Source organism: Pomacea canaliculata, linkage group LG2 (genome assembly GCF_003073045.1).
Source record: "Pomacea canaliculata isolate SZHN2017 linkage group LG2, ASM307304v1, whole genome shotgun sequence".
Lineage (NCBI taxonomy): Eukaryota > Metazoa > Mollusca > Gastropoda > Architaenioglossa > Ampullariidae > Pomacea > Pomacea canaliculata.
In genome coordinates this window covers 21,366,092-21,388,125 of record NC_037591.1, presented here as the reverse complement: position 1 = coordinate 21,388,125, position 22,034 = coordinate 21,366,092, and the positions used below count along the sequence as shown (strand labels likewise).

At 37.1% G+C, this 22,034-nt stretch overlaps 1 protein-coding gene across 7 annotated transcripts in view; it reads right to left on the bottom strand.

The window, feature by feature from the left end:
• Window positions 1-22,034, bottom strand: part of LOC112556737 (titin homolog) — a 28,070-nt gene that overhangs the window by 3,867 nt on the left and 2,169 nt on the right. For 2 of the 7 annotated variants that reach the window (XM_025226017.1, XM_025226024.1), the window contains exons 2-16: window positions 21,766-21,842; window positions 21,452-21,587; window positions 19,355-19,468; window positions 18,086-18,136; window positions 11,835-11,963; window positions 11,066-11,273; window positions 10,674-10,755; window positions 10,164-10,268; window positions 8,904-9,063; window positions 8,079-8,522; window positions 7,014-7,037; window positions 2,251-2,510; window positions 1,721-1,794; window positions 1,168-1,238; window positions 156-257 (exon numbers count right to left, since the gene is read on the bottom strand). In XM_025226017.1, the coding sequence (XP_025081802.1) occupies window positions 156-257; window positions 1,168-1,238; window positions 1,721-1,794; window positions 2,251-2,510; window positions 7,014-7,037; window positions 8,079-8,522; window positions 8,904-9,063; window positions 10,164-10,268; window positions 10,674-10,755; window positions 11,066-11,273; window positions 11,835-11,963; window positions 18,086-18,136; window positions 19,355-19,468; window positions 21,452-21,587; window positions 21,766-21,842 (2,037 nt within the window). Of the gene's footprint in view, window positions 1-155; window positions 258-1,167; window positions 1,239-1,720; window positions 1,795-2,250; window positions 2,532-7,013; window positions 7,038-8,078; window positions 8,523-8,903; window positions 9,064-10,163; window positions 10,269-10,673; window positions 10,756-11,065; window positions 11,274-11,834; window positions 11,964-18,085; window positions 18,137-19,354; window positions 19,469-21,451; window positions 21,588-21,765; window positions 21,843-22,034 lie in introns of all 7 variants that reach the window. The other 5 variants (XM_025226019.1, XM_025226023.1, XM_025226020.1 and 2 more) reach the window with 5 other exon arrangements.

The following is a 22,034-nucleotide window of genomic DNA, read 5'->3' as shown; positions in this document are numbered from 1 at the left end:
TATAGCATAATTATATAAACAACTGTTTGCTTTTGCTAATTTTAATGAAGGTTTGGGGTTTAACCATAAATGAGCATAATGACAATTTATACATATTTACTTGAATAAATGTATCATAATTATTTCTTTCTAGACCAATAAAGAGAAAATCTTACATGTTTTATAGTTTTCATGATATCCGGGTTTTTGCGCAACATGATATGATTTACTGGCAGAGCCTCCAGGTCCTCAAGAACAGCAATGCATTTATCCACATCCTGTGAAAATATATACAATTCATTTAACCCTTTTAACTATAGTAGCCCATTCAATATCTGGTAAAAGACTGAGTTTCTGAAGGTTTGATCGCTTGCCTAATCATTTAATCTAGACAAACATAGTGCCAGTGTGATGGTCAGTATATGGCATGATGAGACATGCATGTGAAAGGTATGGGATTTGGCAAGCCCCTAGTCATCATTACTCTATCTTAAATACACTAACATGTTTACAAAGAGAAAAAAAATATTCGAAATGAAGGCTGCACATTCTGTTAGCAGCTCTACATGGTTTGAAGGAAAGTTATTCTGAGCTACCTGCTTTAAAAAAAAACAAACAAACAAAAAAACAAACAAACAAAAAAACCAAAAAAAAACCCCAAAAACCAACACTTTGTATAGGGATACTCATTTAAAAAAAAATATATATATAAAAAAAAGGTTACTGACCCTATTGGAACAGAGTGTCAGCTAATATAGATATTCCCTACATCACAGTCAAACACTTTGTTCATCTTTAAAGTCTTATATATAACATTACCTTTATGCTAAAAAATCCAGAATTAAAAGTAAAACACGCCACACTTGTCATGAATTTCCATACATCTGGCTCGTGCAGGCCAACTGCATTTCTTTGTTGCATTTTATATAGCTTACATCATTTAGCATAAATATGTGAGACTAGCAGTTTAATGACTATGTTACTACAGACGTGAAACAGAAAGTGAGATATACAAAGCTAAACATTTACTGCTGAAAAAGTTTCCTAGTTAATGTTTAAGGTTTTTCAAAAAACAAATTTGCTGCAGATGGTGTTATGACAGATTAAGTACATCGTCTTAAGTAACATCAGAACTGATCAACAAACAAGAATATGCTTTGAGAAAATATTAATCTTTGTTCTACTCACCATATTTGCCACCTGAAGAGAATTTTTGATTTCTTCGTCCATTTGAACCAGCTTGCTTTCTGTCTGAATGACTGCAATGATACAAAAAACACCTTACTGTCTAATAACCTGTGACTCAAGGACAAATATGTACCTTCTAGTCACTTAAGTAATCTTTTGTGAGCTAGAGACACAGCAGCTAAATATTGTAAAACTTTCTAAAATAAATTGGAGAAGAAACAAGCATTGAAAATCTTCTTCACAATGAATGCACAGAAACTTTTGTTCAGTTTTTTTTCCAAGACTAGAAACATTAGCCTGCATCAAAAGAGGCAAAAACTACAATTTTTGTGGAAATAACTAACAGCAGTAATCAATGGTGCCCATTTCTATATAAAAAGATTGATAATCACACGACTGTACAAAAATTAAAAAAAAAAACAAAAAACAAAAACCCACCAGGGTTCAATGATGATGTAGTGCAAAAACATGGGGAGGTCATGTCTGCAGAACCAACAATTTATATTTTATATTATATTTATATACATTCCATTACCAATGTATTTTGACTTACAGTGAATCTTTTCTTTCTTCTTTTGCTCAAACTTTTCTTTTTTCTTTCTCTCCTTTTCTGCTTCCTTCTCTTGTCTATAACAAAAAAATGAAAAAGAAAAACAAGGTGAAAGTAATAAAAACCAGGTGCATAATTTTACTGTTTAAGGTGAAGGATAGTTCTGATAATAAAAGAACTTTTAAACTAAAGGTTAAAGTTTACCCCCAATGTATACTAAAGTCCTTTACTTTTAGTAAGGTTAAGTCTAACATAACACAAAGTCTCAAACTGGGTTATTTAAAAAAAAAAAACAAAAAACAAACAACTCCACATACACACGTAACCCAATAATTTTAGGGGAAATTAAGAATGTTCTTTGAAAGACAGTTATGACAGACTAAAAAAATCTAGTTTAATAACTCCAGCTATAAGCTGATAGTTCTGTTGAACTATTTTAATAAATTCTATGTAATCAATCTTTTGATGAATGAAGAAGTGCAGGGTTAACTGGCATTTTTAAAGTTTTGTCAGAATGTCTCAAACCTACTTACATTTTCTTTTCTCTCTCTTCTCGTTTTTTTTTCTCTTCTTCTTTGTCCTTTTTCCTGTCCTTGCTCCTATCATTTTGTGCTTGTGATGAAGTACTTTCCTCATTGTCTTCTGTCCTGGGCTTGCTTTCTCCACCAGATTTGGATTCACCTTCTCTTGACCCTACTGGGTCAGTTTTGGCTTTGAGTGGCACTGTGTCATTCTTCATTTTGGGTGATGCTGCTTCCGTCTTCAGCTTGCCTGCTTCAGGATCGTCCAGTTTCTGTAACACAACAATCAGAGTCTGTTGCCCATTTATTGTTAAGGTTTCATTCTCAAAGTTGCTTCTTCCCCACCTCCACTGCCAAGGTAATCACTTGGAGCTAAGCACTGCAATCTTTTGAACTGAGGACAGCCTTTGAGAAATGGCATTGCCACACACTCCACTCCTTGACACAACAGCGCAATAGTGGTTTTATTTCTTACTTTCGCTTCTTTTTAGTTTAGTATACTTGTAAAGCGCTCTGATTCTGTGAAAACAATTCAAGGCACAAGGAAGTGTTTAAAAATCATTTAAATGAGGTGAGTTGTAAGAAGCCACTTAAAGAGCCAGACTGGCAAAGCGCCATGGGGAAAGAGTTCCAGGGACCAGGCTAGGCAAAGCCTCAATGGCCAGCAAAGCATGGTGCTAAGACCTGAAGACAGGAGTGTATCCAGCTTTTGAACAAAGTGGGTGAGATGAAGTAGGAAGAAAGGTAATCAGAAGCACAGTGACGGAGACATTTATGACAAAGATAGTCCTGTTTATAAGTTATACAGTTGGTGATTGGCAGCCAGTAAAGTTGAGGGTAAGTAAAATGAGGCAAACTCACTAAACTTTTCATCATGAAGACCGGCATAAGACAGAGGTGAATGCTATCACCAACAATCTTTCTGATGGTCATAGACTGGATTATGCGCAAGACAACAACATCGGTATTCAGTGGACCTTCACCAAACAGCTAGAGGACCTGGACTTTGCAGATGACATTAGATTCCTATTTCATCAGCAGCAACATGCACAATTAAAACTGAGTAAGCTTTGTGTATCTGGGGAGCACTGTCAACAAGGATGATGGAGCAGACAATGACATCAACAGCCGCATCAACAAGGCCAGGCATGCTTTTAAGAGCCTACGCCCCATCTGAAACTCCTGAGCATTATCCTTCCGCAGTAAGACCCACATCTTCAACACCAATGTGAAAGCTATTATACTGAATGGTTCTGACACCTGGATAGTGATAAAAACACCAGCAAGTTCCAGACTTTTACCAACCGATGCACACGCCCTATTCTGGGAATAAGATCCCCAACAGCAGGCTGTGGAAAAGAACCAACCAGAATGCTACTAGCCAAGACATCAAAAAGCGCAAATGGGACTGGACAGGACACACCCTGTGAAAAACAGCTGACACCATTGCCAAGCAGGCACTTGACTGGAATCCTCAGGGGAAGAGGAGAGTTGGGAGACCAAAGCAAACTTGGGAAAAAACAGTAGAAAGTGTGGGCCCAACTACAGGGTGCTGCCTAAGGTCCAGTGGCGAGGTTATGTTGCGGTCTTATGCTCCTTGAGGAGTAACAAGGAATAAAATAAAGCAGGGGGAAGATGGGTGGGGAAGAACATGATCAGTTTTATACTCCCAAAGCACCACACAGGCAACATCCTTCTGAACATGTTGAAGGGTGTGGAGTATGGGAACAGAGAGGGCAGCAAAAAAGAGAGAATAATCCAGGTAAGAAAAAAGTTTTTTCAAATTACAGATAGAGACAGATTGTGGAGAGGAGGAGGAGGAGAAGGGGGGGCATTGGTGTTTTACGCCGTGTCAGCAACTAAGGCTATATTACGGCAAGCAGCCAGCCCTGTAAACAGATGCCACATGCAGAGAAAGAGCAGCGTGCCCGAGATGAGAAACGAACTCTGGGCAGCCAACCTTCACTGTATTGGTGACAGGCGCTAACCGTTGCGCCACCGGGCCGCTAGGAGGAGGAGAACAAGGGAAGGGGAACCAAAGTTTTTGCCAAAGGGATGCGGGGCTGCATGACCACAAGATGCTCAACATCGGATGATAAGGGGATTATGGTGCTAGATTAGAGGCAGAGACAGTGGAAAGATGCTATCTAGTGCCAATGGACAATGCTTCAATTTTTGTCAGAGTTCAGCTTGAGTTTGTTTTCAGTCATCAGCTCTGTGATGAATGACAGAGAAAAGCGCTGCTAGTGGAGAACTTGCATGATGTCAGCAAAGATAAGATAGTTCAGGTCATGATGTTTGATGACCAATAACCTGGAGCTACATGTTTAGGGCATAGAGGACAGGGCCAGGACAGAACCCTAGGGAACACTGTAGAGGACCAGGAAAGGCTTGGAGGAATAGAAACCAATGAGGATAGTCTGATCTAGCATGGAAACCAACAAAGTGTTATGTCTTGAATGCACAAAACACAATGGAGTCCATTGATCAGAATGTTATGTCCTATCTGTCATGGGAGACAAGCAGGCCAAGCACCGTAACCAGACTGTTATCAGTGGCACAGAGGAGGTCAGAACTTAGAGGAGAGCTCTCTTTGTACTGTGATGGGAGCAGTAGGCATGTACATGCACAATATCTTGCAATTTTGTATCATTAAAAACTATTTTTTTGTAAATGGAAAGTTTTGTTTTTGCTGTTGACTCAACCTCCTACATTATAGCACCAACCAATGTTACTGTATTATCACATAAAAAAAAAGTGATGATCTTGGTCCTTTTATAAATCAGAATATTCTTATTATTGATTTTATTAATTTGTAGATTTCCACTAACATTTACTTAATTTTTTTTTATGTGTAAAAGTGTATGGAAAAAGAAAAAAGTGATATTAAATGGTACTGTTTTATTCTTTTGAAAAATTACACTGCAAAAAATGATTATTAAAAGGCTGTCATAGGTTTTTAAAACAACAGCTGAAGACACAAAAACACTCCACATAATGACCATGGAAAATATGAATTTGACCATACAGATAGAACAGTGCTTGACTCCAAGTAGCATTGCCAAATGAGGACAAATGTCAGCATGCAATAAGAAAATCACGCAATCAAAGCTCACACTAACACAGACCCCTCCCCCCAAAACGATCATTATGTTGTATCAATTACATATTAAAGAAAAAGAAACACAGCAGCCTGTTTAGTGTAAGCTCTGAACAAACTCCTCTAAATTTTAGCACTAAATGAATAGGCAAAAAACTAGGTGTGAAAGGTATGAGAACAGCATTTCAACACCAAAATTATTGTTAAAGTTTAAGTCATTTGTTAGATTCATATCTAATAAGCAACCCAGTTTTTCACACTCAGCATTAACAATTAGGCACACATCAGGTCATGCAACCACTAAATGCACAAGCACGGGTACTTATCACAAAAATACTCCAGTCAACTACAAAGCTGGGCTTAAGTTACTTCGAACAATATGCTGAATCATCAACAATAAAACAATTGTTCAAAAATCAACTTTTTTTAAAAAGAACTATTTACATACAACTACATTTAAAACACAGCTCTGGGCGGTTTCCGGAGGCTGCCATGTTTTGCAGTTGAGAGATGCCTCCTGATGCAAATGTTCATCTTTGATTTCACAAGAGCGTTTGTCAAAATACTGACATCCTAGATCAGGAGACTGCCATACAATGTCAAACCAGAGCACAGTGATGAAAAGTTGAGCAAACTAAAGAATAGTGTTGTGACAATGTTGCAACCAATAACACAGGGTTTCAACGAGGCACTGTATGCTTTATATGGCAATCTTTGAAGAAGTTGGTCTAATGATCGGTGTGTGAAAAATAGAAGAATGTTATAGCATAAACGGATGATCCTCCTTCTGCATCCTTGTGTTTGCATATCTGTACGGAAAGTAGATTTTTTTTTAAAAAAACAGCTCACAAATAAAGCTACTGCATCCTACATTCCACAAGGTGGGACACAGCCACCACAAGTCTCTTAACACCTTCCTGCAAGCAATGCCTTTCAGCAGACTGCATGGTTCTAAGGTTTTCACAGATTGCAGGCTATAGATCATGAACAGGCTGGTTAGTTCACAAAACTGCTAATGGTACTTTAGTTCGGCCTGGCTCTTTTCTTGCCAAATTGGTGTGATGAAGTCACTAGTGATGTGTTGTTTATCTTAGAGCCAGAGTGCAAAACTGCAACTTCATGGAGTCATAAATTGCCCCAGAGCTGTGTTTTAGAACATGCTGTCAAGCAAACCCCTGATTTGCAAACCAAATTTGTAAGTAAAAATGTTTCAGAAAGTCAGCATTTATCATTTAGTCCCAAGTACTAGTTCCTTTGCCTTTTAAGGAAGAGTGAAAATATGATTTGAATATTTTTTTGATGCAATTTCTAATCACTTAAACAGAAAATTTATTTAAAATGACAGCATGTTTTTAAACATCAGAAATAGCCATGTTACAATTTCAAAACTAACTAGACTGCCCATAAAAGAAGACAAAAAACCCCAGGAAAACATAAAGCACAAAAAGCATGTGAATCTGGAAGAAACTCTTAAGTTTACCAAGAATTTTAAACACACACACTCCTTCTCTCTATCACTGCAAAGCAAATGCCACAATTACTTTGAAAATCACTATTTACTTTCAAAAAATTTTCAAAATATACTAGCCATCTCCACCTGCTACATGACTGCCTAACCCAGTTAAAAGGTAACACTGTTGTGAAGAAACACCGCAGAGAATACTAGTAATCTCACCTGCACATTAAAAATCCTCTCCTGCTTAAAGCATGGAACATATAGCAAGTAAGTTTATAGAAAAATACCGTCTTTTTAATGACAAAGTCATCAAGCAGGAAAAATCTACAAATTACATTACAGCATACAATGCTGCAGAACACATTAAGATTAAGGTGATAGCATGTGTTTTACTGAAAAATATTTTGTAAATGGTTGCCTGCTATTTCCAAATATGTCATCAAATAAACTTTTCTGGTATTAAACTGACCATCTCAGAAAGTTCACAAAGAATGTGCACTTTTAAAGAAATTAACAGTCTTTAATTTTATGCATCCACCAGATACTTAGAAGCGGCCCTGTGCTCCTCTGGGAGTAACAAAGACTAAACAGATACTTAATTTTGAATTCTTGTAACACTTTAAAATGCCCCTACAAGGAAAATATAACCAAATATAAACTTTATACAATGCTACGTGTCCAGTACTAAACTCGAAATTAACCTGCATGTGTAGCATAAAAATGATGTATGCTTTATAACTGTGATATATTTATGTTCTTTACCTACAAATTACTTCAAGAACGCATGTTAACTAGTTGATTTTCCAAAGCTTTTTATTTAACCATATACAGCACTTGGTCCTGTGTCACAAGCTTGACAGAAATATCTGGTATCAAATTTTGTGTGCATTATATTTTTTAAACACAAGATTGCCAATGCTGATATACCTTTTCACCATTTGCAGAGAAATATATGCTCTGTTCCAGGGTACAGCTCAGATAAGCTACTGAAACTTAAAAACTTGCTATAATATTACTATAAAAAATTAAATACCACCAAAGCAACATATATTTGTACGAAGATCATAAACCCCACAGTGACATATGAAGGGAGACTGGGTAAGTCCTAGTCTTTACCTCATTTTAAGGTTAAATACTTTGTATACCAACTGAATTTATTACGGCTAGCCAATGATCCTAGGAAACTTGTCACCAGACTATACTTAGTGTGAAAACACAAATGTGACAGTTATTCCTCACCCATGAACAAGCTGGTCATTAAAAAAAAAGAAGAATCTAACTTACTTTGTTATCACCTTTCTCGCTGACACCATCACCCTTGTAAGTCTCTGTTGACGGCTCTTCCTTATCATTCCACTCTTCTTCCTTAGTTTCTGCTTTCTCGCTGAATGACTCTGTCCTCTCTTTTTCTGCATTTGTTTGTTTTTCATCATCCACATTTTCCTCATCGCTTGAAAGAATTTTTCGCTTTCCAGATTTGACCTTGCCTTCATCTAGATTTTTTCTTTCTTCTTTTTCAACAGTTCTTCCATCATCTTGTTCATTTTTGGCAGGTTTTTCTGATGTTATACCACTTCTTCTATCTTTATTCTTCTTCTCCTTGTCGTCTCTGTCGCTTTTCCTCCGTGCTTTATCTTTTATTTTATCTGCATTCTCTCTTCGTTTCTTCTTAACTTTCTCCACATCCTGTACGAAAATTATGAGATCACCAGTGTTTTGTTTTTTTCTCTAACAAAAAAAAAAAAAAATAAAAAAAAAAAATAAAGCACAAAACAATAATCAGTCAGGGTAGTCTGAGCAAATCTATAAAGAAGAAAGAAGGACCATGCACATTATGAATGTTTGCTTCATCTGTCCCTCCTTGCAGTCTAATAAGACACTTGATACCTATATTTAAAAAAAAACTGCCTGTATCTGTAACTTAAAAACTCGGAAACAGCCACCAAATTATTCAAGCTTAGCATTTTGAAGCATGTAAATAACGCAAAAATCTAATCACCTTGATTAACAATGAATAAACTGCAAGCTAGCATGAGATGCACAATTGGGGGAGGGGGGCAGATGGAGACATCACACCATTTATATCTTCATCTCAAGTAATCTACTCACCACAAAGTCATCAAATTTTTTCTTTTTGCGCTCTCGCTTGCCACTGTCATGAGACTTGTCTACCTCTGTTTCATCACCAGTGCCTTCTGCCTTTTCTTCTCGCTCTCTCCTGAGTTCTTCTCTGGCTTTTTCTACCCGTTCAAGCTCTTCACGTTGTCGCCTGCAGCAAGAAACAAACATATCCGTTTTCTTATGCTTTATAAGCAGCAAAGTAATGAATAATAATGTTAATTTCCCCCACCACCAAACCACAAAGGCTGGCTTGAAGTGCATTACAAGAACAGCAACAGATGAAATCAAGGAAGTACAAGTGACCAGGAAGACCAGTGAGTTGTTGAGAAAATCCATCGCGCAAGAGCCAGAATAAACACACTTCTCATTAGGAGTGCAGGTGACGTGTATATAGAACCAAAATCTAACAATGTAGAAGAGCACACAAGCCCTGCGGATGCAAAAATACAAAGACTGCATTGTCTGCAGATCAGATACAAAAAGTATAACTGCAGAAAATTGGAGACAAGTAGTAATCCCATGAAGTGATAAACCTCAGACAAGATGGTCCCAGATGAATGACAGACTGCAAAGACCATTTGTAAAAGAAATAGTCAACAGATGGAAACAACCTGGTTCAGGAATAGAACAGAAACAGAAAGTACAAGACAACACAGGACACTAAAGTCAACATAGATCCAATGACAAAAAAACAAAAAAGACAGAGTAGTCCCCTCAAACCAGTAAGACAAAGGGAAAGAGAAGATTTTACCACAGACAGCAGACAAATGATGGATATTAATTATCATTCTGTGTGTAAGGAATCATCCCCCTCAGACACAAATAAAAAAACAAACAAACAAAAAAAAAAACAAAAACGACTGATCCTTATGTTGAATTCCAGATTTGACTCTTCAATAAATATGCAATAGTGTCAGGGCTAACGGTAAAAAAAAACAACAACAAAACAAATCACAAAATAAATCTGGAAAAATCAGCTGATAAAGCAGCTGAGTAAATGAAATAGGTTAATTAAAGTCAATAAAAGCTTTCTTTTTACTGCACATATTAAGAGCTTAAAATTCCTGATTCACAGAGCTCTAAGACTTAAAAGTTTATACATATGAGGCCTGCTGTCAAGAAAGTTAACCCCAAATTATTAACAAAAATGGAACTGTTCTAGCTGAGCAGTGTCCACATTAGTACAATTAAAATATTATAGAAAATCTGGAACAGGGAGAAATAAGTAATCCATGTGAAAACCATTACCTTTCTTCTTCTTCTTTAAGTTTTCGTTCATTTTCTTTCTTCCTTTCCTCATCCTTTTTCTTCCAGCTGCTTTCTTTGTCAGATTCGTCACTGTAACAGATCCAACTATAAAATATTTATTAGTTTCTTTATAACATCTTGATCAGCATAAAACTAAAGTCTTCGCTAAAATTTAAAAAAAGCTTGAGGAAAATAAAGACGTCAACACTGATTCATTCTCCTTTTTTTCGACTTCTACCTTCTCTTTTGCACACATGCAGTGCAGGAAGCGCAACGTAACAATTATAAATTTATGTGAGAATTATCTTGCTCATTCTGAAGAAGCCCCACATCAAGTTAAGAGCAGTGGATGTCCAGAGGAGTCAAGTAAATTATGTTTACTGGTTTGTTGCCTAACTATGAAATATGCTTACTGGATGATGATGGCTGTACTAGTTACGCATTTGCTTACCACTTAAGACATGCATGAAAACCAAAAGGTATACAACAAAGAACTTGTGAAACACCCACCTGTCTTCACTGAGTGAACTTAGGCTATTATCAGAGACATCAGAAGCAGACTTTCCTTTTTTCCCTCCACCTGATTTACGATCTAACATGTAAGAATAATAAAATGTAAGTACTTTGCAATTAAACCAAGCAAATGACATAATAGTAAGAATTAAAAAAAACTGATCTGTAGAGGAATTTTGTTGTCCTTGATTTTTATGTAGCCCAAAATGTAGTTCATTTCACAGAACAATGTCACATGAGGTGGTGCAGTGTAACTGTATTATAAGCTAATACTGATATCTGCGACTGTCACCATGAAAGAAATCAAGTGGCAACAATGGTATACTTAAATATGATCATAAAATAGAATGCATGAAGGTGGGGAAAACCTTAACTACTGTTTACTTCACCTTTTTTGGATTCCAATGCAGGTTTCTTAGGGGTGCGCTTAAAAGTCATTTTCTGTCGTGACCTTTTACTTTTTCCATCTTCTTCTTCATCACTGTTTTCCTCTTCCTCCTCACTATCTGAACCAGTCTTTTTCTTAGACTTCCCTCGACCTCGGCCTGTCATCTTCTTTTTCCCCTTCTGTGCTGGTTCATCTTCCACATCAAAGTCCTAGACACAGGGAGACTTATCTTCTTAAATCATGTATTTTTGAAGTATTACCATATGGATAGTATTTCTCAATTATTATCTGTACTCAGCACAACTACTGTTTCTAACAGTTTTTCTTGAACATCCAAGTGTGCCCTACTATGTCACTTCACTTGTAACTATCTTTACATTAATTTAAGAAGACATTAAACGGCTATTGATTCACCTCAGTGATTCGCTGCCCAGTTTATTTTCTAAGGGCATAAACAAGCTTGTGCAAAGATGGATAAAAATCAAGCAGATAACGTTGAAAAATGATGTTATTATAACTTCCTTTTTATGGAAATAAAATAGAGTTGCATTGTGGATGATTACTGACTTACTCTTATAGTCATCAAAGGTATTCTTCCTAGCTTGTCGGCAATAGCTTATGTCCAAAAAAGGATTTTCTTTACAAAACTACAATACTCACCAGAGAAGGACAGCTGACTTTCTGAATATATCACAGGTAGTGTTAAATTACCATGCCTATTTCTGGCACAATGGTATGATTATAAATTTTTGTACACAACTATGACCAACCTCATCTTCAGAATTATCACTAGGTGGTGGAGTGCCCTCATCAAAATCTTCCTCAGCATCATTTCCACTACCCTCATCTGCCTTGGAAGGAGTTTTAGAGTTCTTTCGAGGTCGTTTAGCAGCTGGCTTCTGAAGCATTTTAAAAAAGAAACATAACTTTGATTAATGACATCAACAATATAAACAATAACAACTGTACAACAAATCAATGTAATGAATGCTATGGATGATAATTTACAATGACAAGAATAAAACATTTGGCCTAAAACTCCGGATGTTTCTGAAATAAATGTGTTAAAAGCGAACTTCTATATAATCATACTGTCTGCTGGTGGCATATTGCATGAGGGAGACAGGTGGATGCTGAATGGGTTAATATGCATGGGCAAAATGAAGGCTGCCCAAAACTGGGTCAGCTGGCGAGGTGTTGCAGCCTTATACTCTCTGAGGAGTAACAAGGAATAAGCTAAACTATCTAGAGGAATTTGTCCTTTATTTTGGGAACGGAAAAGATGTGGGTATCTGCAGAAAATCTGAGGTGCCTGTTTGGCAAGTAGTGAACTAAGAAACTAGAGAAACGAGCGGTAGAGCATGTGAAGAACTGAAGCAGGGTTCCCAGGGATCAGGGATGGTGCCAAAAAAGGACCTTAAAAGGACCTTAAAAGGACCTTTCATGCATTCGAAAGGACCTAAGTGACAGTCATCAATGCTTAAGTTTTTCTCTTGTGTGGTCGGAAAGATGTATTATTTATGAATCTGTGGTCTTCTCTATGTTCTCAAATACATGTATTTCTAGTAATAAATAATCAAAGAGTTAATTTTGATGCCTGTCTGCCATATTTAGATTAGATAACTTAAAAAGTGTCCTTAGCGCGCTGATAACATACACCGTTAATGTTCCAAGTTTTCTAGAAATCTAAGTAATAATAATTGCAAAACCTGAAAGCCATTCTTTGGTGTAATACAAAAGTCAGTTCACATGTCTCTCTCTCGCACACACACTCTAATGGGAAGAGAGAGATAGAAATAGAGCTATGCACAGTAGTACTAGAAGATCAAAGTTCAAGAAAGAGTAAGTTTCTAAAGAACTTTTGAAAAAAAGAGCGTTTTTTGCGAATACGGAAGGGCAACTAGTGTTGTACAGATATGTAGACCAAACATTTTCTTGTGACTACAAGGAATGCCAAGGATTGGAGGATCAGATGAGGAATGAAAAGAGTGTGATCCTAATGCTAAACCAAAGATGGAATGAGTCGAAACTGTCAAGCATTACAGCCCATTTATTTTTAACCTTGAGATATTATTTAAGCATTCTTATTACACATACATGTAACACATGCAAACATATACATAAACAGCATGATATACTAATACACATAAGATTAAGATTACAAAATGACAAAGCAATCCATCTACTATAAGCAAAAGTTTCATTGATGAAATTCAATTCTTTGTCACCCCTACAGCTTTACCAATACTAAACAATACAATTTCTTTACACAACCTAATTTCCTCTAAATAGTTCTGGTTTTTTAACATGTTCCATAGCATACATGTACAGAATTGTGCAGGCTTATTTAAACTGAAATAAACATTAATTCTGAATGTCACAATTCAACACCTTTTAATTTCTTCCTGTAATCTATCAATGTCTGACTGAATCTTTGTTATCTCCTTCTTCTTGTCTTTGGCTAACAAACGCATGTTGTTAGATCTTTCAATAAGTGAAAAACTTTTTTGCTCTTCAGCCTGGAAACTATGTCTGTCAGCCAGTTCCAGCAGGTGTCGTTCTTCGGCACTGGTGGTCTTTAGCCTTTTTGTGAGTATTACCAGCTCATCTCCTAATCTCTTTCTGTGGACCTGCTTTTCTTCTGTTTCCTTCTGCTGCTTCTGCTCAGAGAGGTAACGTTCATACCTGCCATAGGCACTAGAAGCGGATATCATCAGTGGTTTGGAGATCTCAACATTTTCCACCCCTCCCACACTGTGAATATGATCAAGAATTACTCTGCGTGCTTTTAGTGCAGTCTGACTAAGATTGTCAGCTACTGTTTCTTTGTTGAATGAAAATCCTCTTTCCACTGTAGCTTGACCATGAGAGAGTAGGAGTAACTGTCTGACAACAGACCACAACACCTGAAACTCTGCTTTTCCAGCAAGGGCATCATAAAACCAACTATCCAGTCTTTGTGTCATAGGGTCAAAAGCCTTACTACCACACTCACCTGCAGAACTGTCAAGAAAATTACGGAACTCTGACAATACCTTGTCACAAGTCACATCATCAAACCTTTTCACACCTTGGCAATACAACAAAACCTTTTTCATTTTTTGTATTGATTTGTCTTTTTCCCCCATGGTCTTTGGGTTTAAGAAAGTTATGTTTCTCACTAGGGTGTACTTCAGTGGAGATTTATCCTGCAATTTTAGAACAACTGCTTTCAAAAAATCTCTGCATTCAGCTCTGAAGGCCATGAGAGTTCCATCGTTTACTGATGACTGTTTCTTAGCTACAGCCAGTAGTCTATCAACCCTGAAGCCAAGTTCGATCATGCTCAGATTGACATGGTTAGAACTGTTGCATATATCAACCTGCACAAGTTGGAGGGCAGTTTCACATTTATTAAGTACATTTGACTTGATAAATTTGTGCATCAGATTTTTCATAATGTCATGTAAGTCTAAACAAAGGAAAGGAAGAAGAGGCTGATCAGCTTGGTATTTTCTCAAAAAAGGTTCAAGTATACTGGCAATTAAACTAAAGAAAGCCAGACGACATGAAAGCAAAGGGGTAGATAAGACTCCAGCTTTTACAATATCAAAAGATTTGTTCTTTGGCAATGTTATTTTTTTCTCCATTGCAGCTTTGACAAATTTTTCCAAGTATGGAAGCATAACAATTGCTTTTTCAGCAACAGAATTGTTTTCAAGCCATCGGTGAGCACAGAACTTGGCTGGAAAAGATGTGGAACCAGTTACTTTTATATAATCTTCTCTTCTGGCTGGGCTGTCTCTGAACAAGATATAAGCAGATGTAAGAAATGACTCAAGCTCCCATTGAGAAGCCTCGCACCAACGCCTAAATGCATTGTGCATAACATGGAGTCCACAGCTGCCCACATTTAACAAACCAACATTGTGATTGGTAATCATGTCGTTATTAATTTTCTCAAGAAGGTTTAGGTTTACAGAAGGTCCATCCATAGAAATTTGAAGTAAATTAGCTTGCTTGAAGTTTGATTCGCTAATTACCTTACTGAACTTTTGTTGAAGGTCTATGGCCGCGGAATGACCCAAAAATTCCGAGGTCAGGTAATGAGTCCTTACAGCATTGTCACTCCAGTAACGAACATGGAAATCCAGCTGTTTAGTTTGAGTCTTATGGTTAGAAGATTCATCAAACAAAAGAACATACTCAGGCGACGAATTTACACAGTCCAGAAGCAATTTCGAAAAGTGAGGAGCAAGCCCAAATGAAGTTAGATAACTGGCTTTTGTTTGACCGCACTTAAATTCTGCAGCTACTTGGCTGTCTGGGAACATAAGTCGAAACAGTTCAGCAGACTTTTCAGCAGATCTGAAACTGTAGTGTGATTCCACAATCTTGAGAGTCCACAGGATCTCTGCCTTCAATCGTTCATTGCTCATCACGAAACCTATTCAAAGAAAACATTTAAGTTACCATTATGTCTGTAAACATTATGTTCTGTCTGAATAAAAGACAGGTTTCAAAAAGCAATAATTAATGACATGATAATATAAATAATACTAAACTAAGTTAAAGTATAAAGATGGCAGCATAGTTGAAAATGAAAGTTATTTTCAGCTAACTGATTTAGCTTTAATGTTAAATTGTTTGAGTTTAAAAATCCAAAAAATAATGTATTTGCTGGTAAAATAGGATAATAAGCATACATTATTAATTATACTTTCTTTTTAATCTTTCCTGATCAGATGCCAAAAATTCAGATCAATTTTCTGCAGCAAAGCTGTAGTAAGATTCGTGATTGTATAAAACTCTATTTGTAGTTCGAATCATGAGAAAATGAAAATCTCAACTTTTTAATTTAAATAATTCTTTGCTATTTACTGATCTTTAAGCTATTGGCTTCACCGTAAATTAGACGATAGGCTTAATAAAGAGTGGAAAAAAACCGCAAAATGTTATGCACGCTTTAATTTAATGTGTTTTTCTAAGTACCCACATCGTTAACTAAATGAATCGCTAAAGATAAATAATTGTCAACTTACTGGACACACTTGCAGAGCTGGTCGGTGCCGTCTGATTTTGAGCGGGCTGTGGATGTTCTCGATGACGAAAGTAATCAGTTACACAAAAGCGCGCATCTTTCAGAAATACTTTTATTTGCCTTTGGTGTCTTTCGGTAACCATGTGCTGTTTCAGAACACTTTCGCCCATTGATGAAAGATTCAGAGATATTTTGCAGGCAGCACATCGTGCCAAATGTTTATTGCTCGAGTCTTTTATTAACCAATCTTTATACTTGTCTTCCTTTAGCCACTTCTCCTGAAAAGAGCACTTCCCCGGCATCTTTCAAATTGTTAAGCAGACAAAGAAATGTGGTCGACACGACGAGAGTGAACTCGCGAAAGGCCGAAACGGACGTTCCCGCCGCGAGCGAGACTGGGTAGTCATGTGATTAAAATAGCAATGCAGCGAAAAATCGTCGGTATTTTGCGCCAAAGTCTACTCCGGAAATAAATTTGTTGTAATATTTTATCGATAAAAGGACTTAAAAGGGTCACAGAGAAAATGTAAGGACCTGTGTGAGAATTTGAAAGGACCGCATGGCAAATAAAAGGACTTAAAAGGCCTTTTGGCGAAAATTCAATATAAAAGGACTTAAAAGGACCTTGCAAGGACCTGGGAACCCTGTGAAGCAAGTGTAGCAAGTTTATATTTTATGCTAGCCTATACAGGTAGCCAGCAGAGAACATGGAGAGTAAGTTTTGCATGATCTTGTTTGCCTGCATGGAGTATAAACTGCACTGCTGTTGAAGTTTAATGTTTGATATCAAGGTCAGCCAGACAAGAAAATTAACAGTAGTTAAGACTATATATATAAAAAAGGAAAAGCTAATGTGAAGTCAGCTGGAAAGATAATGATGGGATCCTGTTATGCAGATGTTGGAAACAAATGTGTTACAATATACTGAGGTTTCTTTACAAGTCCAGAACACAAATGCCAACACATTTCCCATTATGATGTTGCAGAAATTGAAAAATGATATTTATTATTTTATAGCATGTTACATATTTTTTGTTTTGAATATCCATTTGCAGCAATGCCCTCTTATCTATCAAAATGATGGAAAAGGTGACTGATCAATTTATTAAAGAAAGCAAAGTCTTCAAAGTCATCTACTGTAAACTGGAAAATGCAGAGGATCAAAGATTTTCCATAGTTAGATTATGTGAAATCATTATGAAGCTATTTATTATGGCTCTGGTAAAATTTTCTGCATTAAGCAGAATGCTATTCCATAAGAGTTGGAAAATAAGGTCAATGCTAACTTAATGGGTGCACGATAGCTGCTTGCTCGTATCCCCTCACAACTCCAAATCTTGGTTGGTTTTGCATAGATCAAAGACCTGTCTGATTATTTCAGAATTTTAAAAAATCTTGTTATCGACTTTCTTTGTCTCCATTCAGCCCCAAAATAGCTGCTCCCATGAACCCAGCAGAACATGGCAGAACAGTGTGCAGCCCCTGAATCATCTTGAAACTCTAATTCACCTTTCACATGTTTTCAAGCCACAGTTACAAATTTCTTTCAGAGTTGCCAGAAATAAAATAGTGAAAATAACAAATAAAAACTTGAGCCAAATCTCTTATTTGTAGCTTCTATTAAATTTTTCTGAACATATGCTGATGCATTTTTTGGACACTTTTATTAGATTTTTTTCAATTGGATAAAGCTGCTTTTAGTCTCTGATAACTGTTTTCTTTTGAAAGAACCTATTCCAAACTTCGAAAATTAGAGAACCTTTGACAAGAGCACCTTTGATGTAAGGACAGTGAGTGAAGTGTGTCTAGGTGTTTGTATTGCAGTATGTACTAATATTTTGCAGTTTATTTTATACTGTTACCGGGATTATCTGGGTTGCACAGAAGAGCTAAAATGTATATACGAGACCCTATACAAAATCACAATTATCCAGTGTCACTCATATCTAGACTGAAAAGAATCATGTTTCACAAAACATAAATTGTGTCATGTACACTCACAGAACCAATGCTGCTGGCTCGTTTTCGCTTCTGTTGTTGAGACTTGCTTCCCTGTAAACAAATAATTCATACATTTAACAAAGAAATACCAGACATCAATCATACTAATTTTGAAATTATAAGTCTGTACTATAAATATTTATATAATGCAGGGCTTCTGCTAAGGCTAAATTCTTTGGGGTCCCAAGGACCCCTTCTTCAGATTTTTAAGGGGTCCCTGTTCTTTGCCCAAATTTGAAGGGGACCCCATTGACGAAAATTGAAGGGGTCCTCCGAACTTTTAATGCGTACTGTACGCAATTTTTTGCGTAAGCAGAAGCCCTGTAATGTAGGGGGATGGGGTGTCAGCAAGTGAGGCTATATCATGGCAAGGCAGCCAGTCCTGTAAACAGATGCCACATGCTGAGAAAGAACAGCATGCCCAAGATGAGAGCTTAACACAGTACAGCCAGCACTGTATTAGTGACAGATGCTAGCTAACTGTTGTGCCACTGGAGTGCCCACATATAATGTAGCAGGCATGTATGGAATATTAATTATTATGCAGCTGAAGGTTTGAATCTTTTGCTGATAAAAGTTATTGCTGTAGTCTTTGATCACCAGCCACTGTGCCCATGGTGGCCAATATGTGGCAAAAACCATGGTTTGGTGTGCTAGTTTGATCTTGATATTCTGAAATGCTAAATTTAGTAGGGCCTAAACCAGGGGTGCCCAACCTAAGGCCCGTGAAGGTCTAAAGGAGGAACTTCTAGAGGGCGGTTTTTTAAATGGTTTTTCCCCAAAAGGGAAGGTAGCAGCACCTGTGATGCAGACTTTTACACGTGGTCAGTCTTCCCTAAATAACATAAACATTTAATGCAGTTTGGAAAGCCTGTTTACAAGAATTCCATGCTATACGAGCATTCTGATGACCATTACTTGCTGCTGATCAACTGCTGTCTCTGCAGTTATTCCGAGACTTTTCTACCCATCTGCTGTTCTCTAGGCAGTTACTGCATCCAAAGACAGAATCAATTCTCTTTAAAAACCTTGAAATTTATATTTTACAATGGTGTCATGATTGCGTTAAAGCAGAAATATGGATCATAACCAATGCTGTTAAAGTTATGCTCTGTAAATTATATTTGATGTATGCATAGGAAGTACGCGCAACTTGTTTATTAGTGCCAGTTGTCTCATACCCACTTTTTTTGAGGGGCAGCGAAAGGGTCTTGAACAAAACTTACTTGACTATTTTAGAAAATCTGGGGCTATGAAAGCAACTTTAACCTTTTTAGATTTGGGTTCTTCCTCTGGCTCTTCTGCCTCCTCGCCCTGCTTCTCTCCTTCTTCCTCTTCTGCCATTTCTTCTGTAGCTGGCGCATCACTTTCAGCATTGTCAGTCTGTGGACAGAAGTGGATATTTTCAAACATTCCACAAGAGAATCACATAAAGAGACAAGCAAACCAAAACACAAATTGAGCCTAAGTGATAAAAAACTGACCCAAATCATTTCTGCCCAAAATTTTGGGTTGCTAAATGAACATATTACAATCACATCTAAAAACAGCTCTCAGGCAGTTTAACTCTTATGGTACGATGAGCCATGATTATGGCTTTGCCACGGAAGCATAGGGAAGCCAATTTTCATTACTTTTATTGCAAAGTTCAAGCTTTTTCCTTTCCAGAAATGTATAGGTTTCTTGGTCTAATGTTTCCTGAGAGCAAACTTCACTCACAGTCATCTTCACAGTATTCAGTTATTAGCCAGTCTTTGTCATACTTATACTTTTATGCAATGCTAACAGGATTAAGGAGGTTGCCCTATAGTGTTGTCACAGGACCACTGGGTGCAAGAGCATTCCTTTTAGGTACAGTTGTATAAACACTGGCATCATGGATCATGCCATACAATTTTCAACCCCCATTTAGTGAGAAAGAAATGAGCAAAGTGAAGAAGACTGGTGTAGCTGTCCGGTGTGTAACTAATGGTCACATGAAGTGCCACTGCAACAAGTGCGTGTTTGAAATGGCAAACCTTGCTGAAGAAAGAAATTTATTTTTAAAAAATTACAAAAAACAAAACAAAACTTGATGATTGTCAATGCATGACAAAACATCCCTCCTTTAGCAACATTGCTGGTGATACTAGACTACTAGAGGCATCATTTATAAAAATTCTTGCAATCAAAGGAGCCAAAGCATCATAACTACAGTGCTTTCTGAATTTCTTACAGATATGATGAAATTATTTTGTTTAAACCATTTTTTTTCAAGCATCAATATATAATGCACATGTTGTAAAGAAGAACACTAAATTAAAAAAAAACAAACAAAAAATAAAGAACATATTTTTACTGTAGTGTCAGTGCTTCCAACTTCAAAAGAGAATTCATGAAAGTGTGTAAAATTGCTGGACTATAGGCAACACAAACTAGCTGTATAGTAAGCTCCTTTGCTGGGTTTGGAGGGAGAGAGGCTTAGAAAAGGAAAAAGATCCCCTTGCCATGTTGTGTTCTAGAAATAGTTTAAAAGGAGTTCCATGAAGAAAGGTCCCAATACACTGGTTTTAGGAAGTCTGAAGTGGTCTTCACAATATGATATGCATCATGTAAAATTAAGACATTCAGGCCATTTTCCGTATTGAACGCAAGACTGTATTTTGCAAATCTGGAAACTTGCATCTTCCATCTGGGTTCTGGGACTGTACGTTACAGTAAAAAAAGTGCCTTACACTGTGGCATTGCTCCACGACTTCCTTGTCCAGCGGGATTCCAAGCTAAAGGTTTGGAGTCAGCTTCTTTAGTAGAAGAATATACAAACCCAGTGGCCTACTTGAACCACCTAAGAGCTGTGTTTTAGATGATTATAAGTAAATAATCATTTTGCAACCTGGAATTTTCAGTAGGGGGATGGGAAATTGGTGTTTAATGTGGAGCCAGCAACTAAGGCTGTATCACGGCGAAGAAGCCAGCCCTGTAAGCAAATGCCACATGAGAAAGAACAGCGTGCCTGAGATGAGAGCTGAACAGTCAACCCTCACTGTATTGGTGACAGGTGCTAACAGTTGCACCACCGGACTGCCATGAGAAATTCTGAACAGAAATGATTTAAAATGTTTATTTCTCTCATTTAACCCCTAATTTTGTTATGGATTGCTTATCACCTTAACAATCATCTGCTAAACTGAAAAGCTAATTCCACAGCCATGTACAAATTTAGGGTAAAAAAAAAAAACCACGACAGACACTATCTTGGCTAGAATCTTCACATATTTCTTAATGCCTTCCTAAGGAGAAGAAAAAGCTTCAGCTTCTTTAACCACCACAGACACCCAATCCAGAACACTTTCATTATGAATGCAGGTTTGCAATACTCTAACTTACCCTGCCTCTGAATTTGATGTTTGGTGTATGTTCAATCTCCCACAGTCCTTCATTGAATCCAGCCCGTTTGTTGGGCTTACCATACTTATCTTTCCATTTCTCATACTGATAAACATCTTTCGGACCCAGGAAAGCTCTGAAATAACACATTTTTTAAAAACATATAACTCTCTCTGTCCATCTAGTCACACACCCCCAACACACTCTGCAATCTCTTACATGTTTATGTTTGCTTAAGTAATGAATAAGAACTGGCTGATAAAGCAAGAACACACACCAGAAGTAAACGAGCATGGGTCAAAACTAGTACATACGTTTCATGTGTGCCATAGAAAAAGATCGGGTATTTGCCTTTGGGTGGCTTTACAGCACCGTCTGGAAGCTCATCAATCTGTAAAGGAGAATAATAAAAGCCCTATCTCTTTAACTACACCAACGACAGCTGAAAATTCTAACTTATATGAACAATGTGAATATGTTCGGCATATTCCTTATCATAGCAAGAGTTTACAGACAGCAATATACAGCTGGTATTGTTCAAGTCCATAGTATAATCTTTACATAGTCTTGCAGCTTATGCAAA